The 21,887-nt window shown below is 37.8% G+C and overlaps 1 protein-coding gene across 1 annotated transcript in view; it reads left to right on the top strand.

Moving 5' to 3' along the window:
* The window catches only part of ascc3 (activating signal cointegrator 1 complex subunit 3), a 166,075-nt gene that overhangs the window by 23,869 nt on the left and 120,319 nt on the right, over positions 1-21,887 (top strand). Inside the window, exons 6-8 of the mRNA XM_053326740.1 lie at positions 8,897-9,095; positions 9,673-9,808; positions 12,178-12,303. Coding sequence (XP_053182715.1) covers positions 8,897-9,095; positions 9,673-9,808; positions 12,178-12,303 — 461 coding nt within the window. The remainder of the gene's footprint in view (positions 1-8,896; positions 9,096-9,672; positions 9,809-12,177; positions 12,304-21,887) is intronic.

The following is a 21,887-nucleotide window of genomic DNA, read 5'->3' as shown; positions in this document are numbered from 1 at the left end:
CTTCACAATTTTTGTTTTTATTTATTTATTTTTTCATGTGCTCATCTTATTAGTATTTCATGAACGCACACAAGGATGCACAAGCATATTGGTGACATGATCCACACAGTTGGTAGTGTAAACTAGAGCTAGACCACTATATCAGGAAGACCATATATTACCAATATTCCTATATGTGTTTATATGTATACAAGTGTTTGTAGTTGATAAGAAGAAATATCAGTCAAAGTTTCTCTGTGCTGTTTTAAACATTTTTATTTGTAATTTCTTTAATTTCTTTTTTTGTACTTTCATCCAATTCCTCATTATTGGATTTTCAAAGTAAGTCACGTAGAACTCCAGAACTTCTACTTTACTGTCTATTATCTTGCTAAAGTGCTAGTGAAGTAATTGACCTGCTACATATATCCACTTCACAGAAAGTGAAATTCTCAGCTATATTTGTTACTGTGGGAAAATCTGATATGTTTCTCTTATTATATTAATATGTAAACTGTGTGTAGAATTTAGTGGCATCTAGCGGAACAGACTTAGAAATAATGGAGTATAATATTCACAAGTATATTTTCGTTAGTGTATAATAACCTGAAAATAAGAATTGTTGTGTTTTTGTGACCTTAGAATGACTACTTTATATCTATGTAGGGAGAGGGTCCTCTTTCATGTTGCACTACCATGTTTCTACAGTAGCCCAGAATGGACAAACCAAACGCAGGAGCAGGTTCTAAACCGAACTCTTCAGGTTTTAATTTTAAAGAGACCCAACATTCCCACATGAGCAAGCACTTGGCAACAGTGGCAAGAAAAAACTCCCTTTTAACAGGAAGAAACCTCAGGCAGAACCAGACTCAGAGTGGGTGAACATCTGCCTCGACCGGTTGGGGTAGAGAGGAAAGAGAGGAAGGATAGGAGAGAGAAGCACAATGAAGGTCCGGGACTGGAATCTGTCATCTGGACGTCTACAGGCCCAGATTACTTGTGAGACGAGAAAGCACAGACAACTCCAGGGAAGAAGTTTAGGTTATTGAATGAATTAATAGTACATGAATGTTAATGGATATAGATAGATTGATAGAGATAGAGAGAGAGGAGGAGAGAGGAGCTCAGTGCATAATGGGAGTGGGAGTCTTCCGGCAGTCTAAGCCTATAGCAGCATAAACTAGGAGCTGGTTCAGGACAAGCCTGGCCGACCCTAATTATAAGCTTTATCTGGGTCCCATTAGCTGTTGGTTGACATCTGTGAAATAGATTGGCCAATAATTAAGTATGAACTATGAGGCCTGTCACAATAATTACGTTATGGACTTATCATACAGGAACATAATTATCAATATCATCATGTCTATATATGGACTTATCATATGATGGACATGATCTTGATCTTTTTTTAACCTCATTATTGCCACACTTCACATTAGCAGCTAAGAGACTATTCATGTCACATTGGCTAAACAAGTAGTGTCCTCCATTCCTCACTGTGTACGAAGAATTAAAGGGAAATAACTCTGTCCCCAACCAGAATGACAGTCTGTGTTGTGTGTAGACGTTGCCCCCAAACAGACTTCTCACCTTCAGCTGCTGCTCTTGCTTCATGGATGTTAGACGGACATTATAGCAGAGTGCAGTCTGTGTAGCTGAATACACAGGGACTCCAATTTGATCTGACTTTCCCTCATTGCTGAAAAATCCTCTAACCTGGCAGCACGGCAGGTTTGATGGATTAGACAAATCTTCGACAAATCTGTCTAAAAAAAAACCCACGGCACCTGTTATTCAGCATGAAGTTAATGGCTCACCTTTACTCAGGCAGTGTGTAATTAAAGCAGGAGAAATCCAGCATTGATTGTGGTTCAGACAAAAGAAAGACGAGCAGCACTTGCGGTCGCACCCATCTACTGCTTCAAACTCAGCTGATGTTATTCTCATGGTGAAGAACTTTTTGATCAGCGTTAAAAAAGAAAAAAAAATCACTTGCCAGACAGCTTTTGAGATTAGCGTTGCCTTGACGACAGAGGGTGAAGTCAGGAGGGGTTAAAAAAGCCTGATTAAATTTTCCACTATTTGCATGCCATCAGGAAGAGTGGGATTTAGTGGGAATGCCTGTCTCTTGCTGATTAGCTTTTAAATTGCAGTTTGCAGCTCGGTACCCGAATGTTTATCAAAGAACAGATTCTCTCTCGGTGGCTTCCCTCCACGTTTCAGTGGCAGATAGAGACAGCGGTGTACAGAAGAGACGATTAGAAAGACAACATGTCTGCAGGTCCAAAAAAAAAAAAAAGGTTTAAACAGGTGGTCAATAGATCAGAGGATACAATCACATTTCCATAAAGTATTAACATGTAGCTAAATGGTGATGAACCAAAGCAGCAGTTGAGAACTTTAACCCCCTTTTTTGCTGCGTCATTGCTCTCAGAGAGTCTTAAAGTTTTCTAAAATCAATTTACATTTAATGAAGAAAGAGAAAGTAATGGAAAATGGAGGCCCAGCAGAGCAATATAGAATTGATAGATTAGTTGATTAACTGCAAATTCATTATTAATTAATTATCATTTCTATAGCTGTTTGTCCTTTTTACAAAATGACTCTATGTGTTTCAGCTTCTTCAGTGAATATTTGATGGTTTTTGTTGTCTTCTGTGATCATCAACTGAATCTTCTTAGGTTTATAGTCTCTATTGGGCAAAACAACATCACTTTAAGCTTTTGGATGTTGTAATGGACATTTTTCGCTGTTGTTTTCTAAACTAAATGATTGACTTAATTAATTAACTGAGAAAATAATCAGCAGTTTAATAGATAATGAGAATAATTGTAAGTTGCAGCCCTTGGAATAATTTGGAGTATTTCTGGAAAATGAGAAAGCAGGAAGCACAAACACCCAATTAAATGAAAGCTGCTTCATGTACGGAACAGACTTGCATAAATAAAGTACTTTAAAATAATCAATCATTTTATATGAATGATGAATCTAAAGACTGTTTGTAATGTGAAAGGTGTGCACTATCAGTAACAAACCCACAGAGAATTATCACCAATTTTGCAGTTCTTCTCAGCTCTGTGGAACATTTGAGCTCCTTATCTTTTCTACATGTACGTCTTTTAAGCTAATTGCTTTGGTTTCTCCGGTTGCAAACTCTGCTCATCAACCTAGCATTAGATTATACGATTTTACTGATCATCAAGGGAGAAATTCAGGTGTTCGTAGTGCAGTGTCTAGCAGCTAATAAGCCAGATATCTTTTCTAGGAGTTCTAGAAGTTCAGACCAAAACAGAGCTCAAAGGAGGGTTAATATTGGAGTTAGATTCACCAAATAGCCAGAAATGCTGATAGTGTTTGCAGGTTCTGTGAATAGGCCATCTTTAAGCTGGATTGTTTAGCCTTCTCTAAATCAGAAGGAGACACAGTGAAGGTTGGAACCCAGTGGGACACTGACAGCTTCAACCTGGTAGCAGTAGCTTCCCATGGAGTGTTTGTGTGTGTAAACATCTTATTAGACCCACTAACCTCATACTAATATGTAGCTTTGAATGTAATGCATTTCCCACAAACATGTACAAACATACAGTAGTATGTCATTTCTCTAACTAACTATTACAACTGCTGTAATATTATGTTTGCAGGAAGGTAAGACTTTAGCTTTTAGATTGTTAAGAACTTCCCACAAATGTGTTAAACCTCTAATATAATCAACATCTTAAAGCTTACTAACTCTAAATGACTTCAACAGCCAGTGACACTTAGATTGTTTCCTATTTAGACTGATCACCTGTTTTTGTACAATATAAGCAATAAATCCTAATTATATTTATTCCACATTTCTGAGTGTCAAGCACAAAAAACATTGTCATGTCACTTTTAATGAAATGTTTATAACTAATCATCTTAACCTGATACAAAAGCTTCAGTGTGAATTTTCTCAGCAATTAAAATATTTGCAAGTAAGTATTGTTTAAGTAATAAGAAGTCAGTAACAACTGGATATCATTTATCTTCACTAAACACTATAGTTAGCCGTGTTTGAACCATATAAAGAAGATGTCTGTATGTCATTTGAACCTATACATACATATACACATACACACATACACACATACACACATACTTACATACATACACACATACACACATACACACATACTTACATACATACACACGTACATACATACATACTTACATACACACATACTTACATACATACCTATATATATACATACACACATACATGCATACTTACATACACAGAGAATACAGAGTATGTCTCTTCTCTCTGATGTTTACTTTTCATGCATTAGAACATTTAGTGGCATCAAATCCTCTCCTAACAAGTTCTGGTGCAGCAGACGTCTTTAGCACATTTTTTCCGTTACACACAATGGACTCTCTGTCATCACTTAAGAAATACTGGTGCTCATTTCTCTTTATTCTGACCAGAGCTGACACTTGATTTTTTTCCCTTCTGTCTGCAACGGGGACATCAATTTCCCCCTTGAGTACCTTCAGTGTAACACTGTAGGCCTCATTATCCGTTGGCCGTAGCCTAAGCCTGGTCCAGTGCATATCACACAGGGTGGACAGTAGAAGCATGTGCACAATGGTCTTCAGTCTGTGACACACACATATATGATATATAATGTCTAACTGCACTGAACATGTACAGTCATTTTATGTCTAATTCTAATTAGTCAATCATGTGTTCAACAGTCTTTTATTTCTTAATTATGACCACTGAGTTTAGGCTATGAAGTGCTTCTGTTAGTTATTATTGTTTGCTAATTGTAATTGTGTCATATTAGTAACTCACTGTGCTTCAGTAATCACTCTGTCTGCCAACTCTATAACTGTAGCAGGCGTAGATGACTCGGGTCACATGATTTGACTCAAGTGAAACTCCAGCCTCAAATTTGATGACTGGCAACTTGCCTGAACATAAATAACAGAAGACTCATTCATCGACTAGACTAAATTCACACTGGTGGAATACAATGTTTTTTTATTTGAGCCATAGTTATTCAATTATAAACTATAGTAACTTCACAACTATCTAATAATTCTTTTGAACAACAGTAGTTGAATGAGAACTTGAATGAGACTTCAAGACCGTTAAGTAAATATAACCTGTAATTTATGCTTTTCAGTCAGGTACATGCCTTTAATTTCAGTCTTAAGATTGTCTGAAATGTTGAGAAATGCTTTCTTTTCATTACTTCTGACAATGAAAGACTGTTGTAAATATATATTCAAGGTTTTTGGCTTTTGATATACAAACACATTTTATTTAAGTTGTTCAATTATACGCTGCTATTGTCTTTAAAAGGTTACTACACCCAAAATTCTCTTTGGGACTAAATCAACTCATTCAGACAGGTTTTAGAATAATGCATATTAAAGATTCTACTCATTGTTTGCAAAAAATAGTTGAAACAATCTATATAAAACAATAAATACTGAATACTAAATACTAATAAATACTAATGAATATGTTACATTCTGTACATGTGGATAGTTAAATTGAAAAGCAGGGGAACTTGTACTGAAACTTTTGTATAGAATTCAATATGATTAGTTATAAATCTTCATTTCTAGAGTGACATGATCCTGTTTTTACCCTCTGAGATGTTTTACTACTGACTTTGTAAGAAAACTTGGGGGGGAAATGCCTCACAGTTAGTTTATTATTACACTTTTGAAAGCTGAAGATGTTCACCTTCCTCCAAATGTCTCTGCAAAACTGAAGGAAATTATTATTATTATTATTATGGGAAATGAAATATTACATTTGTGGCAAACGTATTACATTAGTGGGATTATTACATTAAAAGCTGCAGATTTGTATAATGTTTGTGTTTTTTATTGTGTTTATTACATCTGCAGGTCTAACATGGCTTTGGCTGCTTCATTAAGCATCTTTCTTTTTCCTCTTTAAATGCAGTACAGTAGCTGTCTAGGAATATGTGTCGATAACAGTGCACAAATCAAGTTCCCAGACTTGATGTACCTTAGAAAATGCTTCTGTCTTGAATTTACTGAGAAGACGATGCAAGTGTTTCTCTGACAAGTATTTTCGACAGTTTCCTCAGGCCACAATCAGAACAGAGGCTTTTCTCTGCCGCTCAAGCAAAAACTCAGCTCACAGCTGTGAGTTTGACAAGCAACACAGACAAGAAGTGAGTGCATGCTGGGACTATTTCTGACAACAACAACTTGGCATTAGAAGGCCACTACTTAACTAATGAATAGAATTCAATATAAGAATCAATGTTATGCTCTGTAATCATTTACTGTCATTTCTTCAGCATCATAGAGTTTAAATAGAAATGAGACTATGAGCAGACAGAATTATAGGGAGGATTCAACTCATTATCATTATTATCATTATCATTATTATTATTATTATTATTATTATTACTTTGTGATAGCAGAAATGTTTCATGAGTCATTGAACAGTTGTTTAGATGTAGCTGAATATATGGTATTTCTATAATGAAAGAAAAAAATGTGTAGAAATGCATACGTGATTCTGAAGTTTAAACCCTCACATTAGATTACCAGACAGTATGTACGTATATATATATATATATATATATATATATATGTATATATATATATATATATATATATATATATATATATATATATATATATATATATATATATATATATATATATATATATATATATATATATATATATATATATATATATATATATATATATATATATATATATATATATATATATGATGATGATGTCTCATTCATTTCCCAGTTTTAAAGAGGATGTGCATGGAAAGAACATTCATAACACTAATGATAAGCAGCTTGATGATAGTTTAATGTTATCTTCAGGGCTGCCCCTGAAATGTCCGTGACTCTAAATATCAATTGAGCCGAATCTCATTTAGTTATTTTTAGTTTTTTTGCACTTTTCTTTCATACTGTGTGGCACAGAGCAAAACAAGCAACTTTCACAAACAGTCCAAATTACTTGAGTGAAACTTATTTAGATTTGTTAGACTATGTGGAAATGTGATGATTTGATAGCACAGATGATGAAGAAAGGCATTAAATCATCTCCTGTAGTCAGATCTGGTCTGCTGTCACAGTTTGGTGTGAGGTAGCTGGATTGTAACTGGGCAGAGGATGTAAATAGTAGGTTTCTCAATATCATAGGGGGGCTTTTTCATAATATCAACCATCAGACTGTATATCACCACAGCTCCCAGTACCTCTCATTCCCACTAATAACACTGAGGCTGTCCTCACTGTTTATACCAGGAACATTGAACTTTACTTTGTAATCCTACTGTATGTGGCATTAAACCAAATATATAGAAAGTATGAGAATGATTTTAAAGACACCAGTTTTACATGTAAAACATGTAAGAAAACATATTTTGTAAACAAACAATCTCTGTTGGCGATGCTCCTGGCAGTCATTATGGCACCATGATCACTTGTGGAAATGAGAATCCTGGAGATTTGGAGGCAATCACTGTTGTAGAAGAGAGAGAGAGAGAGAGAGAGAGAGAGAGAGAGAGAGAGAGAGAGAGAGAGAGAGAGAGAGAGAGAGAGAGAGAGAGAGAGAGAGAGAGAGAGAGAGAGAGAGAGAGAGAGAGAGAGAGAGAGAGAGAGAGAGAGAGAGAGAGAGAGAGAGAGAGAGAGAGAGAGAGAGAGAGAGAGAGAGAGGAATTGGTGCATAGAGGGTGACAGAGTTGAAGGGGGCTGGAGAGGTAATGGGAAGGAGGGTAAGAGTGACAGGAAGGGAGGGGGTGGAGTGGGGGCTGCCTGAACGAGGGGGGAGGCCGTGCAAGCAGGTAGAGCCGCGAGACGAGATAAAGAAGAAATCATTCAGTCAATCAGCCCGGGCCACGGTGCAATCATCAGATCTCATCTGTTTTCAAGAGCAATTCTGCCTTTTATTGAGCTGTTGTGCCTCAAACAGGGAGGCTGCAATGGGGGAACATTAACCCATGCAGTGCCACACACACCTCATATCAACCAGTTATCAAGATCACTGCTGAAATATGAATTAGTTTTTATGTTGTGTGAAACACTGCTGTGCTGTTCCTTGAAGGATAACTCTTTGTTGTGTCAATATTTCTAACACTATGATCTATTACTCAAGTGTGGATTCTAGTGGATGTCATGGATAAAACAGAAAACAATCATCCTGAGTATAATTTAGATGTTTGTGCTCTTGATTTACTTTATTTTTGCTCTCATATTGTACTGTAGAATTATCATCTGTGTGCACAAATGAACAGAACATGACAATAAACAATACTGATAACATTTCAGTATATTTAAAGGATGTGGGTGTCCTCTGTATCTCCACATTATCTCTGTATAGAATTTTTTCAAAACTGGAATGCACATGTTAGGGAATATTCTAGCTGATTTCAAGACCTGTAATTAGCAATAATCACTGTGATTTAGCCTGATTGTTCCTGTTTCTAGATACATGACTACAACAATATACAACACTCCCAAATAATAGATGATGATGAGCTTCTCCAGCTCTGATTCCTCACCTGCATTCACCATACTGCTAATAATATGAGCTGTAAATCAATGAACTTATGCACATTCCACATGTGCTGAGTTGTTGACTTTATTTAGTGTGTATTGCACTAATTTGACAGTAAATATTTAGTTGGCTACCTGATATAATATTCTGTTCATGAGGTTCAGGACAAATACATTACTTATCTCCTTAAGTCTGGATCTTTGTTTAACACACATATAGTGTGTATAGCTACAATTGACAGTGTTTGTGTTGGTTTTATTGCTTTATCTAATGATGGTCCATCTGTGACAATTCTTTTGTGACTTAATCCTGTTTTACACTTTGTGACACCTTTTATTTTATTGTGTATTTGTGCTTGAATTTCCTCCAGATGGGCGAAAAGTCAGCGGAGAAGTGACCAAGCCCGCCTACGGCTGCCAGGTGACCATCCAGTCAGAGCAGGAGAAACAGCTGATGAAGATGTACCGCAGAGAGGAGAAAAGGGAGAGGAAGAGAGGGAAGGGAATTGATGACTTTGACCCCTCCGATCCGATCCTCAACTTTGACCCCAGAGAGATGAGAGTCCAGCGGTACCTCAGCTCTTTAAACTGTCTTCCCTCATTTGTCTGTCCATCCTTCTCCATCTCCTCTCTCACAATAACCAACCAGCTTCTGCTTTTCTCACAACAACTTGGCTGAAGCTATACAAAATAAAAAAAATAAAAAAAGCTTGTCATAGCTGCAGCTTGTCACACCTTTTCATGTAGAGGATTTTTCAGAAAGTTTAATTTCAGAGGATGGGAGGGGGAAAAAAATAGAGCAGCGATCTGTTTAATTAAAAACTTAGCATGGCCAAATCCAGCACAGTGTGAAGGAACAGATTAGTAAAGAGGTAAGCCACTTTAGGAAGGAACATAATGCCTCAAATCTTTGCCTCTTCATTTGAATCATCCATCAACTGCGCTACTTATTCTGAAGCAAAAAAAAAAAAAAAGATAGAGATGAGGTTTCATGTATGGAAGAAAGTGGATGCAGATGTGACATTGTGCTGGTGTTTATTCCTTTGACACTGACTTCTTTCTTCCTCCAGTATTTCGTTTAACTGTATCAAGAAGCGTTTTATATAAAGTTTAGAGTTTTTAATGTTGAGTGTGTTTTCTTGTGTAGGGAGCAGGCCCTCCTGACCGCACGCCGTGATCCTATACTGACCCGAGAAAGAGTGTATGAGCGGATTCGATATCCCAATGTCTACGACTGCTACGCCGAGGCCACCAAGACCTCTGCTTTTGTCGGAGGAGCCAATGTGAGTCGACATAATGCGTAATGCTCCTTTTGGCACCCATAGTTAACACAGTGGAAAAGTTGAAAAAGAACAAGTGATTCTTCTTCTCTCTAAATGTTTGGACGACTTCAGAAGAAGGTTGGTTGAGTTCTCTCTGGTGCAGGGATGATCCCGCCTCCACACCCTTAAAACCTCTTTTTGTGCAGTAACACATGAGTGAGTGGACCTAAAACATTGTGGTTGCAGATTTTTTTTTTTTTCACACTGCACTACATTATATTCAAGTCATGTCAGTTGGTGAGGTAGATGTTTGGTGAACTGTGGCACTAAAATGGAGATGAACAAAGAATATATATATGCAAGCAGAAACACATCATTAACTTATTCATCTGTTTGACCTCAGTGCTGGTATCATACTTCAATCAGAAGTTGTACTTATTACGTTGCATCATTTTATTCTGGGATTCTGAGCAGTCACAATGACAGAATTTGATCCTAAATTTTTGACGCTGTCACTATTTTGATGCTTTGGAGTCCAAAGCTCTGAATTAGCTGTAAGATGAGTCTAACAGTGAGATCAATGACACCTGTTTTTAATATGATATTCAAGGATTTCACAACACTTTGCTGTTTGCTCATGCTCATTTGTCTCATGCATGCAGTGTTATGATCCCAGCTCCTATTAAACGTGCATTAAGAAAGAACTCCATCACAGAAACATCTACTCTCAGTTTAGGACAGCTTTCAAATGTGACTGTGTGGGGTTGTTTAGTCCCCTCTTACATTAAACCCCAGCAAAGGATGAATGACTCATTAGCTGTGGAACATTTATTTTAGTTTAGTATATTTCTTAAAAACAGTGACATCTCTTAAAGATCAGACTAAAGCACAAAATCACTCTTAAATTCATATGTGAAAAGATTAAGTTTTTAGTCATGCTACCACAGCAGTCAAGACAGTGCATGTGATTGTGGAAGTATTTTTGCCACCGTATAATCAGTTTAGATTTACTTAACACATAGACATGGAGTCTCTTCCATTGTTAATACATGTTTAATTTAGTTTTACGTCAGAGACTACATTATTTTTCTATTAGGTTGTACCTGAGCAGTACAGTATGTTGACTGGTATGAAAAATGCCTCAGGGTTGTGATGAGGAACAGAACACATGATCAAAGTGTCTCACTCCCAGCCTGCCAATAGGAACACTGCCAACAGAGTTTTTGATAGTATTTGATTTTAGATGGATTAGAACCTTACATGATGGCTACTGTACCTCTCTCTCCTCTCTCCTCTCTCCCTCTCATCTGTCTCTCTCCTCTTTCCCCTCTCCTCCCTCTCTTCCTCACTTTAAAATAGATTAAAGTAGTATAGACTAGACCTGTTCTATGTGTGAAGTGCTTTGAGATGACTTTGGTTGTGATTTGACACTATATAAAAAAAAGATTGATTGATTTATTGATTGATTGATGATGCGATTATATCATCAATCCAAGTCCTTACAATGTTTACTGTCAGAACTGTGGCTGTGTCACTGTTATAGTACATCAATGAGAACCACAAACTATAACAAAATGTAAAACACATCCAACGACTCTCACTGTGTTTACCAGATCATTTGCTAAAAAGAAACAAAACAAAGTTTCATCAAAACCTCAATATTTAATGCATTATTGGTTTCCTATTATGAGATTTATTACACAGTTTTTAATATAGTATGGCCATATATTACATTATATTCCAATTTACATTTAAAGTCTGTGTAAAGTAAAAATAAATGTGTTCTGAGTTTGACATACCACAGAAAAGTGTGTTGTTAACCACTCAAAATATGAGTTGATTAAAAAAAAAAAAAAATCGTCAAATATATGAAATTAGGCTGAAACCCCGCCCCCTACCAAGTGTCAAACATGGACACTACTTCTGAGAGCTTTCTGCTGCTACATAGCTCAGCTGCTAGCTCGGCGGCTAACTCAGCTAACTGGCTAGCTGTAGAGTGTAGTAGTAGTAGTGTGTGCTGAATGTATGATTTTCAGACCTGCCCACTAAATCCTGAACCCAGAAATGTTGAAACACAGTTTGTGAAGTCTAGCTCCACAATTCAAATCTAAATGGTTGAAATGCTTTTTACATCTTTTTTAGAAATACATTTATGACCTATTTAATGTGTTTAGAAGAAAATGTCTGAATTCACTTTACACAGTCTTTAAGTGTTTCCATACATTCAGTTAGAGTTATAGTTACATAGAGCCTTTGAATATCCTTCCAGGTTATAGAGTATATTTCAAAATGTGGGTTTGTTACTTTTAGAGCTTTTGAGGTCATTTGTGAGGTCTGTGTTTTCTTCATCTTATTTTTTTTCTTTGTGTGTGTGTGTGTGTGACATTCAGTTGCTGCTGCCCGAGGGAATCCGTAGAGACAACACTAAGATGTATGAAGAGGTGGAGATCCCGCCCAATGAACCCATGCCTATCGGCTTTGAAGAGAAGCCCGTCTACATCTCTGAACTAGATGAGGTAGGAGTCACGCTATACTGGTATTTGTTTTTGGTGTGTGTTTGTACACTCAGGTTCGATTACTGTGTGCTTTTTGAGGATGGACGGTGACATTTCTGGTGCCAGTGTTCAGTCACAACAATGAATACCTGTATGCTCCCTGCTGACAACATAGCAGCCATGATAGCAACCATATAGAGAAAAATACTATGTACAACATAATGTTTACACATAGCTTACAGAAAACTACTGCTCATTTCTTTATTTCTCTATCTATTAAGCTTCTTTTCATCATGTAACTATTATAAGCACAGTCCATGAAGTGTAATCACTGCAGCACACAGACAAAGAAGTGACCACCCGAGCTGAATGTAGAGGATTTTTAAAAAAAGGGTGCGAAAAGAAAAGACATACTCGATTCTCGTTGTCGCGGCGAGGTTGCCAGACAACCGGTGGAAACTCTTAAGAAGTCCAACCAAGAATAGTTCTAACACCTAACTCCCCATAAAATCACAACTTTTTGTTTTCACATATCTGTTTGTGTTTGGATTCAAGCAATGAGATAAATGTGTGAATCAGTGAACATTTAGAGATGTTTTCAAAATGAGCAGGCTCAGTTTTTATGCTGGAATAAGAGTCTTCTCATCTTGTTCACATTCCAAGCATTCAATTCTTTTAATGTTGGAAGTACGTTCAATAATACTAAAAGGAAACATAATATCCAGTTAGAATGCTGTGTGTAAGCCACCACTTGGTCAAAGATCATTTGTTAGAGAAAGACTCATTTGAATGTAATGATCTCTTCCCTGTGTATCACAAAAAGACATTCCATTTCATTTTGCCTAGCTTTTCTATTACACTTCTATTCCAGGTCAGTTTTGGTCTAGGTCTTCTTTTGCCTGAAGGACTCCATCTCAGCACAAACTTTGCAGTACAAATTTATTACAATAAAATCACATGATCCAGCTATCACAGTGTTTCCTGTAGAGTTCCAGGGTTGTGATCTTGTTGCATCAATTGTGGACTGCGACTGAATTTACTTTTCAATGTTGGCAAATAACAAAAACCTAAAATAACTAAACCTCAAAAAGCCACATTACTTTTTATTGGCTCAGAAGTCACTCACAGTTTTCAGTGACCTAATTGATATTTACAATCCCAGAATGAGATGAGCAGCATAATATACGTGTTGTTTAACTAGAGAGAGCCTCCAATCTGTGAAACTACAGAAACACAAAGTAGGCCTTGATCATTTTTTGATTTCAATATTGCCAGACTTCACATTAGCAGCTAAGAGGCTATTCATGTCACATTGGCTAAACAAGTATCAGTGGAATAAAATGATCTTCAAATGACAATAATATCGTTAATCGCGATTATTTCTGAGACAATATATCTGGTCCAACAAAAGTAGTTGATCATGACAGGCCTAACACAAAGTCCACTGGCAGTTGTACAGTAGTGTTACAGGTGATGTGTCTTTTTCACTCACAGTCTTGTTATGAATACAGACAGCAGCTGGTGAGGACACATTCATCAGACAACAAACTAACTTTTTAGTTTAGCTCTTACATTATTAACATGGATTAGCTACAGCTGATCTAATCTGCTGTTGGTGATATTTTGGTGATATAAACCAGAGATAACAATGACTGACTATAAATGAGACAGTGCTACCTATGTTTTCTGTGGGGAGTGAGGAGAGATACAGTGAAATGTACAGTAAGAGATTTGCAAGCGTCAGAGCTTAACCAATCCATGTATTTTGCCGACCAGGAAGCAGATCTAAAACACAACCAGCTATCAGAACCCATCTCTAATGAGCTCAAATTAATTCAGTAAGGGATTTGACAGGATTCAGATGTGAGCAAATTTGATGCTGGATTCAAATTTGATGCTATTGGACCACCAAATAAAAACGAATGGATTACTTGTTCTCTATTACTCTCCAGTTCTGCATAATAATGTGTCTGATTGTTGAAGTACACCTCTATGAACAGCACTTACCTGCATGTCTGTTAAGTTGACAGGAGAGTTTGCTGATGCCCTTGGTGTGTGTATATGGCCCCTGTTATCCTCCTTCTCAGTGAACAGGAGTGGACTGTGGCTGTAATGGCCAATGAGTGATGTTCCTTCTTAATGGAAGTGCTGTAGCTCTCAGCTGGCTGTCAGTGGACACAATGACCCGTCAGTTTGACTGACACCTTGACTGACAAACCCACACTCATACTGCTACATGCGTTTCCCCCGTAAGCCTGCAGCAGACTTTACCCAGCCACCACCGGGCCATATTAGAGAGTGTTCAGTCTGCTCAGGCCTTTAGGGTAGAGGTGTGTCTGAAGGACAGAGATTAAACCCCAGCAGAGTATATACACACATGATTGTCTTTGAAAGGCTCTACTCCCAGCCTGTCTGCTGGAGTGGACTTTGTAATCCATCATTACTGCATCGCTAGTGAAGATGCAGCAATGCGATAGGTCAACCCCTTCTTCTCTGAATGTGGCCTTTTGTTAATGAAGGCCCTGAAGTATGATACCCGTAAACCTCAGAAGCATTTTGTCACACTTCAGGAGACTAGTGTAGCTGCTCACCTCTCTTAACCTTCCTGTCACTCATGCTAATGGACATCATAATAAACAGGATCCAGCTCTGGTCCGTGTGTGTGCGTGTGTAATTGAGTGTTTGCGGTTGAGTGTATGCATGTGTATGCATGGTTTAATCACATCTGCGCTGTTTTCACAGTTCGTGCTACTGGCTCAGGTGCGTGTGTGTGTGTGTGTGTATGTGGGTTTGTGTTTTTCCACTGTCTGAAAGCTGAGGTCTCTTCAATGCCTGTCAATATCAATCATCATCAGGGTGGTGTAGATCAGATTAATCATTTTAATAAGTGCAACAGTGCTTCAATACCATTATATATGTATAAATACCATTGTCAGTGTATGTTTTCATATCTGTTGCTCAATTGATTTAGTTCAGACCTTTTGTTTTAACTTAAGCTATAACTCTGTTAAAAGCTTGACATACACTGATCTAACTTTTGCTTTCCTGTTTCCATTATCTCAACTAAGGTATCTGCTTATAGTGCTAATGACTGATCGTGGTAATGACTAGTAGTAAGCCATAGTAGCATTCTCTTTTTTCACAATGTAAAACCTGTATGCCTCATTGCGTGGTATCATTTTTACATAAGGTAACATGAGGTCAGTCTGCTTGTATGCTGATTGCAGAAAGACAACATTTTATGAAATTGACAAAGAAATCAATCATGTCATATCACATCATCATCAGCATAGAGATTGAGGCGATTTTACAAAAAGATGTTTATTGTCTCAAACGACAATCATCCAGGTTACTTTTGTTCAGACACTGAAATAAACTTTTGAAGCTGTTCATGTTAAAATTATGTTTATTTGGAAAGATGTAGGCGGGTCAGCGTTTCGCCCTGATGATCATCATGTTTGTACGATACGTGTATTTTTGTTAATCGCCATAAGCTGGAGAGAGCAAAATTATGACACATAGGGCCACAGTGGCCTTATTTATGAGAAATATATCAGGTTAAAATGAATTGTTATTTTCCTTTAAGGAGACTAATCACTTCAGTCTATTCACTTCATGTGTCTATTGTCACAATTTCTTTTACAATTTCAAGAAATGTTAAAAAAAAGAACTGAATTACAGTCAAAAGATCAAAAAAAAAATCTATCATTTAATAATGTATTTAACTATTTACAGATGTGTTTTGAGGTAAAACAAACAAACTATGAAGTTAAAATACTGTCAGTATAACAAATGTGTTGACAATGACATATTCTTTTCAGTTGTCAGACTGATTTGATTGCAGGTGATAGAATGTTGACAGCTATAGCATTATCATTACATTTTGTAATTCTGTAATATAATCATTGTCTAATATAATTAAAGTGTGTTACATGTGTCAGATGTCGGAACTTCCCATTAGCAAGTAAAGGAAGCCAACCTCCACCCAGTAACTCTCAACCTGTGGGCTGTTTTTTAACTTCCATCAAATCACTTCTTCTGACTTTGGAATCATCACATCATCACAAACCCTTTAAAAAACCAACAGGTATCTTTTTATATCAGACTGGTCATTTTATACAGTAATCTACCTGGAACATGTAGGTCCATGTACTGTATTTGACTGGATGATGGTGCATTGCAGAGAACCAAATGTTAATGTACGTCATATTTACTCATTTGTTATGTGTACTTTGACTTTTTGGAGTACTTTAACTTGCACTAGTATTGTACCTCACTAGACTTCAAGTCACATCTTCTACTGATTAAAAAGTCAAAAGTAATGATTAACTGTGTGAGAATGGAACAAAAGAAAAGCGCCTAATTAGCAGCTGCAGCAGAGATGAAGGCAGACATCATCAGGGCAATATGCTGTGTAGGTGTTGTCCTCTCTGCCTCTTACATGTTAAGCATGTTAGCAATGATAACCCTTAACCTCTCAGGTATTTTGCTTTAGTTTCTGTCAACGTCCATTTGTTAACCTATGAATGGAAACTGTTGCCAAGCTCTGTGTTTTTCTCATCTCACGTTTGTTGAGACGAGAAAAAACTATCAGAGGCAGGAGGCCCAACCACGCACCAAAGCTGGTCTAGTTCACCAGGGTTCAGGTGTAGGCCTTTCTTGTCAAACCAGAATCACTGGACAGATGAAGAATCTGATGAATCTTTGAAGTAAGACAAAAAACATAGGATAATTTCCTGGAGAAATGACGACAATTTATGAATATCACAGGAAGATACCTCTGAGTCTGTTGAGAGTTATCACTTGAGGTATTTGTGCTTTCATCAGACATTCAGCTTTTTCTGAATTCCTGCCCTTGCTTCTCCTGCAAAGACTGAACCTCCAAACAATCTGAATAGGAACTGAAGTAAATTCTCTGAGGCTCCATCTCTGTCTTCTCTCACTTTCTAAAAGGCTTATCTTTCTTCGCCACGAGTCTCTCCCTAGCTCACTAGCAGTTTTCCCTTCATCTTTGAAAGTCCCTGTGTAACTGATATAGATTGATATGGAACCTCTTCTGCTGAGCGATGTGAATTAGCCTCAGTCAAGCAGCGGCTCTATTCATTAACTTAAGCCTGGGCAACTCTGGAACAAAGTGCCTCACTCCTCTAAAGCGCAGACACACAATGCCTAATAAGTCTTTACGTGCTATTAGGAAGGCTTTGAAAGGCAGGCTGAAAAGTCTGACACTCCCCCTCCTCTTCCTGTTTACACTGAGTGCCGATTGTCATTTATTGAAAGCTGTAATGGGAAACAGGGCTATGCGAGCCTTGGTACGCCTTTAATAGCTCTGTGAAACATTGAAAGTGGGGAATTTATTAGCGTGCTTTTTAACTAATGAATCAGGGTCTAGGCGTCCCGCACTTGCCACTGTGGTAAAAGCCTTCCTAATTTATCCGAATAAATATATTACGGAGTGTGTTGTGAGTGAGAGCAAGTGCCAGTCTTTAGTACTACTGATGGACCAAACATGCAGAGAAACGTACACTACTACCACATAGCTGATGTACCTCATAATACCACCAAGAATAGTGGACACTGTAACTCAAATATTGACAAGCTTTGAAAGCACACAAAACTGCACTTCCTATGAACAACTAATTGATAGGAATCCACTCAAGCTGCTAACTCATTCTGAGAAGTGACACATTCCCGGAGGGAAACAGTCTGTAGAGGGAGAAGGATTAAGGAACAGAAAGAAAGCTTTGCTTTTCAGTCGCTACAAGAGAGCCTTGGTGGGGGTGGCTGGGTTGAAAGGCATAAGTAATGAATGACTCTTCCCTCCCAATTTGTACTGAAAATCTTTCTGCTGCTTGACACTTAAAACTTTTACTGCATGATTTTCTACTATGTGTTGTTTGTCCCACACTGAGACAATTACACTGTCAAATACAGCTGTTGTACACAACTTCAATGTTTAAATAAATGCTGATATTCAAATAAAGACAGATTTGCAAATAATAGGCGATGAACAAATTGATACTCACCCCTAAAGAGTGGTTAAAAACATTAAGTGGGGGTGGCAATATTTCTATTATAATGGCTACATGGTAAATTTAACAAAGCAGTAATAATCAGTGCAAGAGTCATGTCCTACTCACTACTCTGCTGCTCTGAGTTTTAGTTTTAAACTAATGTACTGCTCCCATTTACAAATGTATCCCCATTTAGTCCCATTTACTCAACCAGGTGCACCAGGAAAGTGTGAATATTTCTACTTTTTGGCTGGACCAGCCATGGAGCAGCTTTTTAACCCCTAACTGTCTGACACTGACTGCCTAGCTGATTGACTCACTGAGTGATGAAGCTGCATCATTGGTTTGCTGGCCTAATGTTAGAGTTTACCCATCGACCATCACTGTTTCAAAATGAATTGGTGTGAACAGTTTCTATTACAGCCTCATGGCTTTGAAGATGTGCACTGATTTGTCTTCTCTGAGACTTTGTGGTAAAACTGTACCCGAGCTGAGGAACAACAACATAAAAGCCCACAGAGAGAGAGAGAGAGGGATTATACTGATCAAACAGCAAAGCAGAACCAAGTATTAATTAGTGAATGAAAGCAATATTTTTGTCAAAAAGAGCAGCTCTGAGCAAGAGAGTGGTGATGATGACATGAACATTATCAGCAAACAGCATGAACAGCAAATTAAAACAGGATCAGGTCAGAAAATAAGGATGCTTCATACCTAGTTACAATAAAATACACTTATATAACAGAAGAAAAGGGGGAAGAAACCCTGTTTATAATTGTGTCTCAAATAAAGACCTGGTTCATACAGTAAAGACAACACTGCTCCTCTTTCTAACAGAAATACTGTCAATGAAGCTCCACATTTGCTGATATGTCACATTAAAAGTCCTCCAAGGATTCAAGGATGGAATTATGTCCTTTGAGCTTCTGACTCAAAAAAAGCTAGTATGTAACCATTCAGCATTAAAATGTATAAAGACTTATGTTATATATTTTGTTCAGTATGTACTTACTAGGGGTCGACTGATTATCCTTTTTTCTGTTTTGGAAACTAATTATATCACGCACTTGGCAGCCTTGTGTAGGGGTTTGTATTGCTCTAATTTTGGCACAAAAATGTTAACATTTACTGCAAGTGAATATCAACTACAAGTATAGTTGTTGGCCTCTTTGACTTACAAATAAACAGTATCAGAATTGGACGTGAAAAAAACGGTATTGGTCAATCCCTATACTTACATCCCAATTGTTTCCAACAATTTTCAAACCCAGGGTCTGTAATTTTTTTTTTAAAGATGTATTTTGGGCTTTTTATGCCTTTATTCAGACAGTCTGTCATAGAGTCCGACAGGAAACATGGAAAGAGAGAGGGGAATGACCTGCAGCATGGCTCCCTGGCCGGAGTGTGGTTGTCTTGCCAGGAACTCTGTCATTAATTATCTTTTGATCAGTTTTAAGCCACATTTTTTACAATTGACTTTTTGATTTTAGTTTTTGGACATTTGGAGCTATTTTGTATTTAATGCGTGATGTGTGCAGGAAGTGCTACATTTCTATACAACAGAAGGTTGTTTCAAATAAAAGCCTGGTCTGCAGCTTGAGACAGTATGTGAATGTGTGTATGGAAGTGATTCCAATATTTTTTATGATGGAAGAAAAACCATTTGAGAGAATTGTGTTGCTCTTACTCCCTCTTATTCCTCTCTCTCACCCACCACTGGAACTTGGAGCTTATTGTGTAATAGAGTGTTGGAAACATGCCGTCTGAGGATTCAAATAGAGGCCTGCCATCTTGTATTTACAGACTGAGGCGATAGTAACAGGTGAACAGACTTACTGCTGTCAATGGTGCAGTATGTTGGCTTCCATCACTGCCCTCACTCACATCCTTTGATTCTCCTGGCTGTTGACAGCTTGCCCTCTCCTTTCCTGTGCAGGAAGCAGCCAGTGTATATGCACAGGCCTGCAAAGATGAGGCAGAAGTGAACAGCCCGCCATCCATAATTAATCCACCTTGATTGCATTTTCTAATCCAGTTTTGATGTGGTTCCCCCCACAGCACACACGTGGCTCTGTGTGTTTGCTTAGACTTGCTAAGCACAAGCCTCCAGTCTTCAAGGCTTCTTTGAAGGATTCTGAGGTTTAAGAGTTTACAATCCAATCTGATGGAGTGGCAGAAGTCTCACATGGCAAATGATATCACCTTAAACATGCACTAAATGTCAAACTTTGAAAAGGTTTGTGCATTGTGCTTTTTCCAGTCAGTAATCAAACTAGAGTTTAGTGTGTACGTTTTATTATTTTGGTAGAAGGTCACTTTCACATCTTGTATCAAGTTTCAAAATCTTAAATAGAAGTTGTGTTTTAGGTTATTATCTGCGGAAATTAGACAAAAAATACTTGCTCAGAATTTATGAAACGAAATCGGAGAGCATGTTGTCTTTCATATCTCTGTCTACATTCTTCATCTGTGCTCCTGCATTACAATCACTTCTGAATATTTGTATTCAGATTCCAATAAATCTGTCAGGCAATAAAATTGAAATGAGTCACCAGTGACCTTGCAGTAGCCTGTGGGATAATCAGCCCTTTTCTTATCATGTCTGAGAGTCATTGAGTCAAATCTATTGTTATTATTTACCTGTAATATGTGGTGAGCTTTGGCTGTATTATACGGTGTCCCTGTTATTTTATCTGCTGTCAGTGTCTTCCACAAATGCTAATAGTTTTTTTTCTGATTTGAATTTTCAACCTCATAATAATTGCGATGAACCGCGACTCACTGAGCTCCCAGTGTGGTTGTTTACTCAGGTGAGGTGAAGGGAACCATCAGCTATACACCTGCCAAAAAGAATCATTAAGACTATTTTGATAAAGTGAAAAACTATCTTTAATACATTTTAATGGTGACTGTATCAACATAACCTCCTCACCCTAGTACCAGTAACAAGCTACTTTTTTCAGTTAGGGAATGATAAAAATCACAATTAATCACAACAATGTCTTAACACATCACAGCATCATTTTCAGCTTATCACCTTTAAACTTCACTACATTGTCTGATGTCATTTAACAAGCACCTAATTGGACATCCAAGGTAGATATCATTAAAAAGGTTTCAAAACCCAAAAAATCATTTGTACTATTAACGTTTGTTTATTTTGAATTGAAATGTTTTTAATGGGAGTTAGATGCAGGGTGGGCCGCAGCGTGTTTGATGGAGGTTTTGGGAGGGGGGGGGGGGGGCTCACAGAGGCTCTCGGCGCTTCTTCAGCAGGTGCCCGCGCGGTTGAAGTGATGGATTACCTCACCCTCTCCTATCTTCATCCAACTCCCGGCTCTCCCTCTCCCTCCTTTGTGCCCTCTCCCCCTCTTCTTCTTCCTGCTGCTGCTGCTGTTCTGCAGGGAAATGAATAGGCCTCCTGTTTGCTGCATCCGCATCTCACTCTGTCAAACTCCACCATGCATCTGGCGCCCGTGGTTCCGTGTGCATGTGTGTGCTCAGCATGTGTGTGTTTGTATCCATAGGATTGACTTTTGGGATTTAGAGTGTGTGTGTGTGTGTTGGTGTGTTTGTGGGGGTGTGTTTGGC

Source organism: Scomber japonicus, chromosome 10, assembly GCF_027409825.1.
Source record: "Scomber japonicus isolate fScoJap1 chromosome 10, fScoJap1.pri, whole genome shotgun sequence".
In the NCBI taxonomy this organism is placed as follows: Eukaryota; Metazoa; Chordata; class Actinopteri; order Scombriformes; family Scombridae; genus Scomber; species Scomber japonicus.
This window is presented reverse-complemented; position numbering and strand designations above follow the sequence as displayed.